General features: G+C 41.1%; 2 protein-coding genes across 2 annotated transcripts in view; both read left to right on the top strand.

Annotated features, from left to right (window-relative positions):
* LOC132874228 (inter-alpha-trypsin inhibitor heavy chain H3-like) overlaps nt 1-7,191 on the top strand; it is a 38,343-nt gene extending 31,152 nt beyond the window's left edge. The window contains 4 exon segments of the mRNA XM_060910216.1: nt 1,575-1,743; nt 6,445-6,593; nt 6,917-6,992; nt 7,077-7,191. Of these exon segments, the coding sequence (XP_060766199.1) occupies nt 1,575-1,743; nt 6,445-6,593; nt 6,917-6,992; nt 7,077-7,191 (509 nt within the window).
* Nucleotides 7,192-14,444: 7,253 nt separating this feature from the next.
* The window catches only part of LOC132874615 (inter-alpha-trypsin inhibitor heavy chain H3-like), a 38,277-nt gene continuing 37,767 nt past the window's right edge, over nt 14,445-14,954 (top strand). Inside the window, 1 exon segment of the mRNA XM_060910933.1 lies at nt 14,445-14,576. Coding sequence (XP_060766916.1) covers nt 14,445-14,576 — 132 coding nt within the window.

Genomic DNA, 14,954 nt, shown 5'->3' on the forward strand with positions numbered 1-14,954 from the left:
AAATCGGGAAGTCAGTAACGGTCGGAGAGGGGAGAGTCGAATCCTCTGCCATGTGCAAAATGTCATGGTGTCCAATGAGCAGAATAAAGTTTAATGGAGATGAATGTAAAGGGAGCAGACAGAAAGTCTAACGTTCACGTGTGTTAAAGCAGGCGTGCAGTGAGCAGGAGTTCGGTTCGTGGGAAGTCAGGATCAACCTCATAGAAACTCCTCTCACTCCTAAACAATTAATTCCAACCATTTTCCTCCTCAAAGATGAGGCTAGAATACTGGAAGAAGCACATCCAGGCACTTACGGATGCAGGTGCAGGGGAGAGCAGGTGCATCGCAAACTGGTAACCAAATCAGCAAACGGAGGACGCAGTCAGGTTCAGGCGAGGGTCGGTCGATCAGCAAACAGCATATCAAAGGACAGGCGAGGAATCAGCGTCAAATAAACATAAACAAGAAGACAGAGTCATCTATATCCCCCGCCCTGTATACCAAATATATACCAAGTTTCAAGATATTATTTCACATTTTTCAAGTTCTGCTGCAGGAAACCAACCTGACCTCTTTACACTGACCTCAGCAGCCCATGGCATAAACCCACTGGGCCTTTGGTCCAGGTGAGATAAAAATTAAAATTTCTCACATCTCTTTGTTTCAAAAGGCACATATACATTACTTAATCAATACATATACCAACTTTCAAGTCCATACCACTCATAGTTTTCAAGTTCTGCTCCGGGAACAAAACCTGCCCCTAAGACTAACCTAAGAGACTAAGTCTGAAATTGTTTTCATGGAAACATGAAAAATTAAGATTTCTCAAAATTCTTAGTATATTCAAATGTAAAAATTTGAAAAATACTTTTTTTCAAAAATCCAAAATAACAAAAGGCACCAGTTCACATGTTGCTTGATATGTATACAAAGATTCATGAAGATATCTTCAATAGTTTTAAAGACATGGCCCGGAAACGAAAATGTGACTGGACGGATGGACAGATGGATGGACGGAACCCATTTCTTATGTCAAAAAGCACTAGAAGTCGGGCAGAAAGTCAGAAGGATCAGTATATTCCAGTATGGGGACACAGAACAATACTTCACAGTGAGTGTTTGTGAACACTTGGCTTATATAGAGGGATGATTAGAGAGAGGATGGAAAACAGGTGTACTTCCGAGAATTCAGGAGATGAGGGGCGCTGTGGGGTTTGGGAAATGGAGTCATGAGCAGCCATGTTTGGAAGCCACTCCGAACTCGGATATTCAGTGCTATTACTGACACTAATGAGATCCTACTCTCAAATGAGTTCTGCCTCCAGGGCTGTGACATATCTGGTTCTCAAGAGCCCTCACTTGGACATCACAAAGTTGTGGCTAATTATGAAAAATTGTTGATTGTTTTCCTGGAAGTGATCAAATGTAAAATAAAAATCAGATCATGTCCAAAACCTTTTCAGATATACTGCGGTACTGGTGTCGAGCTGAGTAAGGGACAGCAGCAGTGTGATCTCAGGGGCACTTTGGGGACAGTGTATAACATTTCCTCTGGTCCATCTCTCTCTCTCTCTCTCTCCCCCTCCCAGATATCTCTATAAATGGAGAACTCTCAGATAAAGGCTTCCAGCTCGTTGTTTTTCATTATAAAACGGCTAAGCTTTCCGTGAGCCCTACTGAAAGTGTCTACTCTGACAGCGAGAACAATGTGAAGTTTGTCTGGGGGCAGTCGGAGCCCAGCAGGCACGAGTCACACGGGTAAGAGCAAAACCCAACTGTTTTGTTTATGGCTTGTAAGTTTTACCAATATGCTCCAAGTTGAACCAAGATGGAACACACAAAAGTACTGAAATATCCTGAAGTGCAGGATCAAACCTCTGGCCAGGGAGATGCTCCACATTCCCACCACCTGCTGCAAAATCATGCCTGATAATTAGCACAAGTACTGATTGATGGTCAACCGAAAGATTGTGGGAATCAGGAGTCAGAATCAACCACTAGCTGCAGAGTGCACTTAAAGATGGCTTTGATCAATAACATACTCGGCAATCAGGTCCTCGATGGTGGAAGAGTTATTTTCGTCCATTCAGCAGTCTTTGCTCAAGTGCTACTCTCGCTAATTGCATAATTTGCCGAAACTGATTCACTGAGACACGAGAAAGATGACGAAGGTACAGCCCTGTGAAAGCTGAAATACAGTCAGGAAATCATGAGGAAGCAGGCCATAATCATGTAAAAACAAGATCAGCTGTGAGCTACTGCTCACTTACGTATCCCCCCGCTCCCGCTTATATCAGAATGCAAACAATTGAAGGAATAGGACACTTATTATGAATGGAGACTTCAGCAAATAATGAACCCTGAAACAAGTAAGTAAAAAGCAGTGTCTCTCCCCAGGGGTTTCAAATAGCACCCTGGGAAACTGTCATTTTGAAATAGCATTTTGCTTCTTGAAATAGCATCAAAATCCACCCTATATGTTTCATAAATACATTCAGTCGGTAAACAGGAAGTCAATGACCTGATAACGGCATACACGGTATAGAACCCCAAGCAGGTGCAGGTGGAACCCATCTTATGTAAACCTGACATCTCAGGTCTGGTGTTCTCTTTGCTTTTGAAGTGTGTGGTATCATCATACCAAGAGCTAAAGAGCCCTCGAAGAACCTCAGGAAAAAAAAAAGGGTTGTGGATGGTGATTAATCGGGCAAGTGATTTCAAAAGAACTCCAATAACCCCAAAGAACCCCAAAATTTCATCACTGAATCTGCAGGTAACTCTTGCAGCCTAGTGTGAAAGTGCATACATCTACAATCAAAACAAGATTGGACAATTTTGACCTGCATGGGAGACATGCCAGGAAAAAGGCTTTGCTCTCTGAAAGGAACGTTAAAGTAAGACTACAGTTTGCCAGTGAACATATCGGTAAAGACCAGGCCTTTTGGAATGACGTGATCTGGACAGGTGAATCAAATGTGTGGTGCAGACCAAAGACGGCTTATCAGGAGAAGAATCCTATCCCACCTGTGAATCGGAGGTGGACCTTTCAACAACATAATGATCCTAATCATACAGAAATCCACCAAGGAATGGCTCAGAAAGAGGAAATGGAAGGTTATGAATAGGGGGCCGAGTCAAAGCCCAGATTCAAAAATGAAATGTTTGGGGAGATTTGAAAAGAGTAGAACATGCAAGAAAACCCTCAAGCATCTTGCAAATGAAGGAATTTTGCATGGAAGAGGAGTCAAAAATTTCAGCAAGCTGATGTCAGAGACTGGTAGGCAATTATAAAAAACATCATTACATCATCATTACATCACAGGCGTTCAGCAGACACTCTTATCCAGAAATGGACAACAAACCCAGAGCAGCCTGGAGAGCAGATGGGGATTTGGTGCCTTGCTCAAGGGTACTTCAGCCTTTCCTGCCAGGCTTGTAGTACTCGAGTCCAACTTGTGCCCAAATTTTAAGGACTCATGACTTGACTTGGACTTGAGCACTGATGACTTCGACCCGGACTCGTACATTGAAAAGGACTTTAATGCAAATAACACCAAAAAAATGTGGGACACTATGAAATCGATCACAAATATGACCCCTACCAGGAAACCATTGCACACAACTGATGATAGTGCTATGGCAAATGATTTGAACAACTTTTACCTCAGGTTTGATACACAAGATCATACCTCAGAGTGTGATAAGGTCATCAGCACCATATCATTACAGGGTGGTGTTCCAAAAATAGACATAGATTACTTGGCTGTTACAAAATTGTTTAAAAAATTAGATACAAACAAAGCAGCCGGCCCAGATGGTGTCTCGCCATTTCTATTAAAGACATGCGCAGAAGAACTGACACCAGCTTGGGCTCCTGTCTACCAAAGGTCAGTGGACTCACATACAATTCCATCTCTGTGGAAGAGGGCGACTATCATCCCTCTCCCCAAAAAAGCGGTCCCTCAAGAGAACAACGACTACAGACCAGTAGCCTTGACTTCTATTGTAGCTAAGTGTCTAGAGAGGTTGATGGTGGGGAAGCTGAAATCAAATCTACAAGGTCAACTAGATCCATATCAGTTTGCCTATAGAGACAACCGTGGCACTGATGATGCAATTCTGACCATAGCACATTCAATCCTGCAACATCTTGAAAATCCTAAGGCTTATGCCAGATTACTGTTTGTTGATTTCAGCTCTGCATTTAACACCGTGCAGCCACACATCCTTCTTAGTAAACTTCAACACATGTCTGTTAATCCATATATCATCAGGTGGTACCACTCCTTTTTAACAAACAGGACACAACAGGTCAGAGTGAACCAAACAATATCTCAGTTAAAAACAATAAGTACGGGAGTTCCTCAAGGTTGCGTGAGTTCTCCCCCCTTGTTCATAGCATACACAAATGATTGCATTAGCAGACACCCTACTGTTTCATTTGTTAAATTTTCTGATGACACCACCATCTTGTGTCTGTTAGATGGGGATCTAAACACCTCTGTCTATAAGCAAGAGGTACATAGGTTCGTGCAGTGGTGTGAGGAGCACCACCTCACTGTAAATGTGAAAAAAAAACAGAAGAAATGGTCTTTGACCCCAGTCATGTAGGAGACCACACTCCATTACTCATTTTTGATACCAATATTGCTCAGGTTGACTCTTACAAATATTTGGGTGTTTACTTTGATAACAATCTGTCCTGGAATGTTCATGTTAATGATGTGTGTACTAGGATCCAGCAGAGACTACACTTTTTACGTAGACTCAGGGTGTTTGGTGTTCAACAGAGGATAATGTTACTTTTTTATCGTGCTGTTGTTGAGAGTGTACTACGCTGTGCAATCACTGTTTGGTTTGGAAATCTAACAGTAAGAGTAAAGTCCCAAATCAACAGACTGATCCGCTCTGCACTGAAAGTAGTGGGGGTGAGGGATCACCCCACCCTCCAAGCAATATATGAAGAATCTGTACTCAGGCAGGCCAGGAAAATAATTGAGGACCCATCACATGTTTTGAACCCAGAGTATGAGCTGCTACCCTCTGGCAGGCGATATAGAGTTCCAGTTTAAAACAAAAAAAGGTTTTTGAACAGGTATAAGTTCTCTTTTATTCCAATGTCTGTGAACTTATTGAACTCATGTCGTTAACAAACTACCAGTCTTGTAATGCTACCGTATGTATGTATGTATGTATGTATGTATGTATGTATGGAGCCGCACTAGGTATGCACTTTAAGTACGCACTTTATGCATCTCTACAATGGCACTTTGTTTTTTGTGGGGGGTTTTGTGGCATCAGGTGTTGTGTGTTATGCGGCAGCTATGTGTATGTCCAAGACAAATTTCCCTCGGGACGAATAAAAAGAATCTTGAATCTTGAACATTAACCACATTCAGACTCGTAAATTGGAGATGAAGACTCTGATTTTTTCTTTATTTTTTGTAACATGCCATAATAATTTGGCATAAGATATTTATATCTACATTAATTTTTGTACTAATCTCTTGTAGAAGTGTCACACCTGCGCGCCTTGGCACGTGTATCAGATAGACTCTAGGGCACACTCCGGACAGTGCACACACCAAGCGGAGTCTCACATGCACCATAAACGACTCACATCTGCACAGGATTAAGGCGCAATCAGCACGTCGATATAAAAACTGTGAAGACACACTTACTGTGCGAAGTATTGAATTGCGCTGCTGACACATTACCGAGTGTTATTTCCTTGTTTGGTTTCCTGATCCCTGATTTCCTGTTTCTCGTCTTTGATTCTGCCGAGTCTACAGTAGCCTGTTTGTGCGTTCTGGATTGTTTATCGTCTTCACCTGTATTAATAAACACACCTTCTGCACTTACATCAGTCTCCCAACCATCTCTGACAGAATACTTCACACTCCCTGAGAAAGAGAAGCACATTCACCTGTTCATATGTCATGTTCAGGAACAAACTAATGTTAATGGTGCGGTTGGAGTCTTGTTTTCAGACTCGACTCAATTTTTTAATGGCTTGGACTTGACCACTGGGGACTTGAGACTGGACTCAGACTCGAGGTTTAGTGAATCGACTACAACAGTGATTCCTGCTGGTCCAAGGAATCAAACCAGCGACCTTTTGGTCCCAAAGCTGCTTCTCTAACCATTAGGCCATGGCTTCCAAGAAGTTATTTCTGTTCAAGGGGCAATACTAGCTTCTGAAATTAAGGGTGTAATTACTTTTCCACAGAAGAATATTACATCTATTGATGTTTTTTGTTGAATAAATGATTGAAAGAGCTCATTTTCCTTGTTTTGTTCATCACCTTTATCTACAGGTACTGTAGGAAAAGAGTGAAAAGTTTGCTTGTTTAAATATGTTGAGAAACGTCTCCAATGTCCATGTGATGCACCTTTTTTTTCACGTGACTGTACTAGACATGGCATCTTCAACAAACTCATCATCTTGTCTTTCCACAGAGTGGCAATATTTCAAAGGAGCAATGAATTAGACGTCACCTTGGGAAGCGTGCGTGTTGTTGTCCTCCTTCATAAGAAGGACGGAGTCGTGTTTCTGTGGCCTGTTGCTCATCAACAAGCAAATAATGCAAACGTTCAAGGCATTCTGGGTAAGAGACGGCACAAAAGTTTCCCTTTTAAATTATTCTAGTTTTCATTCAAAACAGACAGTCCGACTTATGTCAGATTGTGACAGATGTGAGCGAGTTAACTGGCTCACTGGAGGCTGGATAGCTAACTGGAAGAGCAGGAGGAGATTGGAACCAAATTGCACCATCATGTCCAGTCATAGAGCTTGTTTTTACGTGAAGTTAAAGGTGTAAAGATGTTCATGGTTTCTTCGAGTCAGTAAAATAATTACCCATAATGGAAAAGCAAACCTAAAGCAGCACTAACAGTACTGATACTGACTCAGGATCTTTTGATATTCAAGGAAAAACTGATCTTCAGTATGAGAAGTTACCAGGATCAAAGCTCAAAATCAAGGACCAGGAAGTTGAGGCATCTCAGTAAGGAAATGGAACTGTTTTAATGCATTGTTTGAGTCACTTTCATGGATGCTCTTAAAAAGACATGTTTCTGCTTGATTCCAGGAGCTCTGCCATCGACTACAGATTTCCTGCAGCCCCGAGTGTGGACTGTTGGCTTGTACCATTCCAGTCTGCCCTGCAGGGGGAGCTTTCTGACTTCACCATCTCAACGCTGTAGAGTTCTGCGCTTACTGTGTGAATCTTATTTGAAGCTGAATGCTGGTATATCCTGCTAAATCACAATTATATCGAAATACAATAAAATTCTTGCCCCAGCTGCAACATGGCCAAAGTGTTCTTTGGATTTTGACTGTAAAGTTCCAAGTGAAGGAACACAATTGCGTTGTCAGTCTCTCTGTGAACTTAAATACCATGAAACGTTGTTGATCCATGACCCTGGTGCAACACACACAATACAAGTGTATGACACAAGAACTACACACAGTGTGAGACGAGTGCAAGACCAGTACAGAAAAAAAAATACAACCCCAATTCCAATAATGCTGGGATTGAAATAAACACAAATAAAAACAGAATGAGATGATTTGAAACTCCTGGAAACTAGTGAAAACAGTATAAACACAACATATCAAATGTTGAAGCTGCAAAATATTATTGTTTTTTGAAATATATTTTGAAATGGATTCCAGTAACAGGTTTCAAAAAGTTGGGACAGGGGCATGTTTACCACTGTGTTGCATCAACTCTACTTTTAGCAACACTATACAAACGTTTGGGAACTGAGGAGACCAGTTGCTGTAGTTTTGAAAGAGAAATGTTGTCCCAATCTTGCCTGATATACAATTTCAGTTGCTCAACAGTTCGGGGTCTCCTTTGTTGTATTTTACACTTCATAATTCAACAAATGTTTAAAATGGGAGACAGGTCTGAACTGCAGGCAGGCCAGTTTAGCACCTGGACTCTTTTACTACAGAGTCATGCAGTTTTAATATGTGTAGAAAGCGGTTTGGCATTGTCTTGCTGAAATAAGAAGGCCTTCCCTGCAAAATATTTTGTCTGGATGGCAGTGTATTGCTCTGAAACCTGATTACAGGCAGGCCAGTTTAGCACCTGGACTCTCTTCCATTCATTTCCGCTTTGCTTATACAGACTTCTCGTGCAGTGGGAAAAAATGCACTGTGATGTGTTCCATATGTTGAAGAACTATCGAGGAGATGACAGGGACAACCTCAAAGTTCAATCATCATTTGGTAAGACTCCAACCAGAGAAGGAAGTGACATGCTATGTTCATTACCCTGTTGATAGTGGAGCTTGTTGCTGAGTGATGAACTAGCTCGTGTTAACACTCTCTCATGTTATTTGCTCTGTTGATCGTGGATGGGGCTTGCTGAGCGATGAACAAACTTTTTATCTGTAGCCTGTTAACTAAAATGGGGCAGTTGAGCAGTAATGTTAGCCCGACACAGTAGCAGAGATGTTTTCCCATAAAGGCAGCAACAGCCACCATCAAATGGTGCAGTTGGAGTCCTGTTCTCGGACTTGACTCAGATCAATAGTGGACTCGACTCAAAATTTTCTTTAATGTTTCAGACTTGAACACTGGGGACTCGAGACTGGACTCAGATTCGAGGTTTAGTGACTCAACTCCAACACTGGTTGTTTTGGTTCATGAAATCCTTGAGATTTATCTTCACTGGCACATTTCGCTCTCTGCTTAATGAAGGTTCTCTTAACCAGTAATGTTTTTCTTCTTTTCATAAGTTTATGATCCTGACAGGTGATGTAATGGTACATAATGTCTCTCTTCTTTTATCTAGTATTGTTGTCTGAGCCAGTGATGTAATGCTTCATCACTTATTTACGCTACTCTTTCATACATACAGTGGTGCTTGAAAGTTTGTGAACCCTTTAGAATTTTCTATATTTCTGCATAAATATGACCTAAAACATCATCAGATTTTCACACAAGTCCTAAAAGTAGATAAAGAGAACCCAGTTAAACAAATGAGGCAAAAATAGTATACTTGGTCATTTATTTATTGAGGAAAATGATCCAATATTACATATCTGTCAGTGGCAAAAGTATGTGAACCTTTGCTTTCAGTATCTGGTGTGACCCCCTTGTGCAGCAATAACTGCAACTAAACGTTTGCGGTAACTGTTGATCAGTCCTGCACACCGGCTTGGAGGAATTTTAGCCCGTTCCTCCATACAGAACAGCTTCAACTCTGGGATGTTGGTAGGTTTCCTGACATTAACTGCTCGCTTCAGGTCCTTCCACAACATTTTGATTGGATTAAGGTCAGGACTTTGACTTGGTTATTCCAAAACATTAACTTTATTCTTCTTTAACCATTCTTTGGTAGAACGACTTGTGTGCTTAGGGTCGTTGTCTTGCTGCATGACCCACCTTCTCTTGAGATTTAGTTCATGGACAGATGTCCTGACATTTTCCTTTAGAATTCGCTGGTATAATTCAGAATTAATTGTTCTATCAAGGATGGCAAGCCGTCCTAGCCCAGATGCAGCAAAACAGGCCCAAACCATGATACTACCACCACCATGTTTCACAGATGGGATAAGGTTTTTATGCTGGAATGCAGTGTTTTCCTTTCTCCAAACATAATGCTTCTCATTTAAACCAAAAATTTCTATTTTGGTGTCATCCGTCCACAAAACATTTTTAGCATTTTTAGCATCTTTAACATCTTTAGCAAACTGCAGATGAGCAGCAATGTTCTTTTTGGAGAGCAGTGGCTTTCTCCTTGCAACCCTGCCATGCACACCATTGTTATTCAGTGTTCTCCTGATGGTGGACTATTGAACATTAACATTAGCCAATGTGAGAGAGGCCTTCAGTTGCTTAGAAGTCACCCTGGGGTTCTTTGTGACCTCGTCGACTATTACATGCCTTGCTCTTGGAGTGATCTTTGTTGGTCGACCACTCCTGGGGAGAGTAACAATGATCTTGAATTTCCTCCATTTGTACAAAATCTGTCTGACTGTGGATTGGTGGAGTCCAAACTCTTTAGAGATGGTTTTGTAACCTTTTCCAGCCTGATGAGCATCAACAACGCTTTTTCTGAGGTCCTCAGAAATCTCCTTTGTTTGTGCCATGATACACTTCCACAAACATGTCTTGTGAAGATCAGACTTTGATAGATCCCTGTTCTTGAAATAAAACAGGGTGCCCACTCACACCTGATTGTCATCCCATTGTTTGAAAACACCTGACTCTAATTTCACCTTCAAATTAACTGCTAATCCTAGAGGTTCACATACTTTTGCCACTGACAGATATGTAATATTGGATCATTTTCCTCAATAAATAAATGACCAAGTATAATATTTTTGTCTCATTTGTTTAACTGGGTTCCCTTTATTTACTTTTAGGACTTGTGTGAAAATCTGATGATGTTTGAGGTCATATTTATGCAGAAATATAGAAAATTCTAAAGGGTTCACAAACTTTCAAGCACCACTGTAGATAACTGAACTTCATCAGTCACATCATCATCATCCAATCACACAGCTACAACACACTCTTGAATGTGAATATATCCTTGTTTGTCCTACCAGCAGAAACCCCTTCTGGTTGCGGTGAACTGGGCACACTGGTGTGTCCAGAAGTGGAAGTGTATGTCATAGCATTTCAAAACTTCAGCTCATTTATTGAACAATGGCAGCAAATCCACTTTGAGAGTGCCCATAAATGCATAAAAGGTTGCAAACAGCCATACTTCAGCTTTCACTCGCTTCCTACCGATGGGCTTGTGAGAAAGAAACAGCTTCGTGCTATTCGCTAAGATGGGGTGAGCGTTTTAAGAGGCAGCAGCACACATCTGTAGATGGCATTTCAAAGAATCTGACGACTTGAAAACAATGCACTGTGAACACCTCAACCGTCTCCATTTGAATGGACAGATCAATCACAATCACTTGTTCTGTGTCTCCTTTTAAACTGTAAATAATAATGTAGAAGCTGTAGGTAAAGTTTTTGTCTCGGACAAAGATGGCGAGTTTAATCCTGCAGATGACTCAGAGGTAACTGATGTCGAAGTTAAAGTCCCTCCCACACCAGGATCTGGTCTTCCCAGACAATCTCCGGTCTTCCCAGACAGTCTCCTCTCCCAGTACTAGCCAGCTCCTTGAGGCACACGGGTGAGGCACCAATCTCCATTTCTATAGCCCTCAGCCTCTCACCTATTATACAGCTAGGGTCACAGCGGGGGGGCGGGTCCTCTAGTAACTATGAGAGTTTGACTCCCCACTCACATTTGCATTGCAGCGTGCCTTGCCAGATGGCAGTAGGTACCATTTTTATGATTGTCTTTGCTATGACCCAACCACAAGTAGAACTCACAATCTCCCGGTCGAGAGGTGGACACGCTAACCACAAGGCCAACTCACGGTGATAACTGCTGTACCTGTAGCTAATATCAAATACACAAAAATTTTAAAATATACATGTCCGTGAAGGTTCTCAGTCATCCAAATCATCATAAGCCAGAGGTGCAAAAGAAGGCAACTAGACTTGCTCAAAATTCTTGAAGACATTTTACGTGTACCTCTCATCCTGAACTGAACTGAAGAAGCCTTTTGGATGAGAGGTGAAATGTCTTCAAGAGTTTCAAGCAAGTCCAGTTGCCTTCTTTAGCACCTATGCTTTGTAAAATATGCACCAAAACATACTTGCCGACATTAAACAAATAAAACATACAAGCGAGGCTCATCTCTGAGGCTCATCAAGACAGGATGCAAAAGATTTAGATCACAACACAATGTTGTGGGAAAATGCAGAGCACAAGCGACAAAACGACTGAACATGAACTGAACAAGCAAGAAGCACTGGGGAAGTCAACAGGAGCTATTGACTGGGTTTACCACAAGGAGGTGCTGTTTACTGGTGAACCAAATCCGGAACCAGCGCTGGAACTGATTTGGTGGAAAAGGGGTATCTGTGACTTGATGGTTGACATCACTGACACTGTCCCTCAGTTCAGGACCAAAACAATGTTCAAAGAAGCAAGTCGAGCGTGACTTTTCATATCGATGAAGAACGATTTTCTGTAAAGTCACTTCTGGAAAACACCATTCCATCACATCACCCATGACATCCAAATACAATGAGACTCTTGTTCTAACCTTCATCCAGAAAAGTTCTCTGGTTCTCAACACCTTTTACTGTCGCCAGCGAACACAATTGCAGAAGTGAATACAGGGAACTTTCGATTGTTGTTCAATCTGTGGACATGAATTCAACTGAATTATTTATCTGTGACTGTGGTGCAACACAGAACAATACAGAAGTATGAAAGAAGAAGTTCAAAAGGATGAAAAAAATCTCTGATCTGAGTTCGTTTCATCCGACCTAAAGCTGTCAGGAGTCTGGCTCACATCTTCATTGACGCTTGGAGAAGAATATAAACGCGAGGTGACTGCATGTCACAGCACTGGAGTTGGACAACAGTCTCATGATGCACTCAATCATATTTTCCTCCGTTCTGTCACTGTCTCCTCACCATCAAAAGTTTGTCTGGCGAGAGAGAGAGAGATTCATTTAAGCTAATTAATCTGCCGGAAAAAAAAATAGCTCGTACCTGCAGCCAGAACACATCCTTTATATCATTATATCTTTATCCCAAAAGCTGACTCGACCTGCTTGGCCACTGTGCAACAAACAATGAAAGAAAAACAGAACAAGAAATTCACAACCAGTCCACCGATGACAGGAGAAAGTATTACACTGCACTACACCGGACACGACAATAACACAGGAGGCAGGAACAGCCTGAGAATCAAATCAGTGTTATAGTCTGTCAGAAACACTGCGTGAACATGAAGCACATCTGGGATGTTTGAGATGTGCTTCCTCATTTCAGAACATGGAAGTCGTCAAAATACTGAAAACAGTGAAGACTGGAGCTCCTGAGTGGCGCAACAGAGAAGTGTTCACCATCTCATCTGGAGATCGCTTGTGATGCCACATCCATCTGTGACCTGGAGCTGAAGAGAGCAAAACTGGCCTGTTCTCTCAGGGAGGGAGGGGTGTCTCTCTCTCTCTCTCTCTCTCGTCAATTCCAGTGACAATCACCAATCACCTTGGATCTTAAATGCAACAGGAAGCCAGTGGAGAGATCTGAGTATAGGGGTCATGTGACATCATCAGTTTAAAGTGTGCCTTTTCAGAAAATATTATCTCGAGTAATGTAGTGGTGCAACAGACACAATAATGCTGTAACGTGTGTGTGTGTGTGTGTGCGCGCATGTGCGGTTATTATTCCACAAGCACACATGGATGCGATGGTCAGGTGTCCACAAACCTTTGACCATACAGTGTACATTATTTATTTATTTTATTTATTTGCACTTGATAAAAGAAATTTCCAAGATAAACATAAATGGAACAAAAACAGAAAACGTGCTGGGGGAAGAAAAAAGCACAAAGGCTTGTTCTAAGTCTTCCCCCATTTAAATTAACAATTAATTAATACAAATTTAACAATATATTAATGTACAATAATGTACAATAATATACAATAGTGTACATTATTCTATCCACATTCACTGGATATGAGCATCTATGCGCTCTGATTGGTTACTCTACTACTAGGATATCAGCTCATATCCCGTGAGTAGAGAAAAACAAAATGGTGGAGCGTGTTGCTGAACCAACCGAGGATGAAATAAAAACTCTAATCGAAAACAAAACCCCCAAATATACAAAAAAAACAACAACAAAATGTGGAATAAAAGTATTTGATGTTAAGAACATATCTTTTTTCAATTTATTTTTCAAGAATTATTATTATCACATTTTTCACAAATTGCTCCGGTCATTTTGCCGGTTTGTTTACATTGTAAGCGGAAATATTTTGTTGGACACTTTGTGTAAAGTTTTTATTTATCGAATTTGCAAAAAAATAAAAAATAAAAGCGCTCTGCATTTTCTCAAAATCCAGTGAAGGTGGATAGAATAAAACAGTTATTCCACTCAATCTCATCGTACGCGGATTATAGCCGCTGTCAGCTCATGTACGATTTGATTTTGTGGAATAATCATCATAATCTGTATCCCAGAGTCATGGTTTCTTGAACAATGCAGTTTGCTTGACAAATGAGTTCAAAGCGTTCTGGTCCAATTATGTTCTCTGAAATAATTGTATTAGCTACGTTAATTTCCCATATAAAATTACCATGTCCATTCGAGCAACAGTTAATGTTCCCTTCAGAGTTTAGCGTCATTTTTTTCCGAGGTCAGGTAAAATTACAATTTCTAAATAAAGAAGCGAGAGGATTATCAGTTCTGAAATCAAACCGTTTCCCATCATTCAGAATCTGAAAGGTTCCACAGATTTGGTGCATCGTTTAACCCTCATCATCAGTAAACAGCGTGCTGGGTCTTTGAACCCGAGTATAAGGTCACAAGGACGGAGTGTGTGGAGACACCAGGAGATTTCAGGAACCACATGGTTTGTTGAAAAGTTAATGTGCGTTTGTCAGAGCAGAGAGCTCTAATGGTCACCATGGAGCGAGCCTCAATCGTACTCGCTGTCTTTGGATCTTTACTTCTCTGTGTCTCCTCAGTGCCAGCCAAGAAGGTAAGGAGTGGAGCCAAGCTCCACGAGTCTTCTGCTTGTTTATTTCATTACTTTTAAGTCGAAGTCTAGAACTTGTCTCAAATCATCCTTTATTAAAGCCGTGACGTGTTTTTTTTTACCAAGTCTGAATTAGTGAACGCTTCGTTATTATTTCTGTTATAATCCTCATAAAAAGAAGTCTGATAGCTGATGAAGCTTCTGAGTGACCATCTCTTTGGATGAACCCTGTGCAGAAGAAATAAATCCAATAAAGTGCCCGAGAAAGAGTTCAGCATCAGAAGGAGCTTTTGTGAAACAAAGAATAACTAAATACCTTTTATAGCTGAAGGTTATTTATTTCACCATGTTTCTGTGTGGCTCTGCTCATGGCGACATTTT

This window comes from Neoarius graeffei, chromosome 26 (genome assembly GCF_027579695.1).
Source record: "Neoarius graeffei isolate fNeoGra1 chromosome 26, fNeoGra1.pri, whole genome shotgun sequence".
Classification (NCBI taxonomy): Eukaryota; Metazoa; Chordata; class Actinopteri; order Siluriformes; family Ariidae; genus Neoarius; species Neoarius graeffei.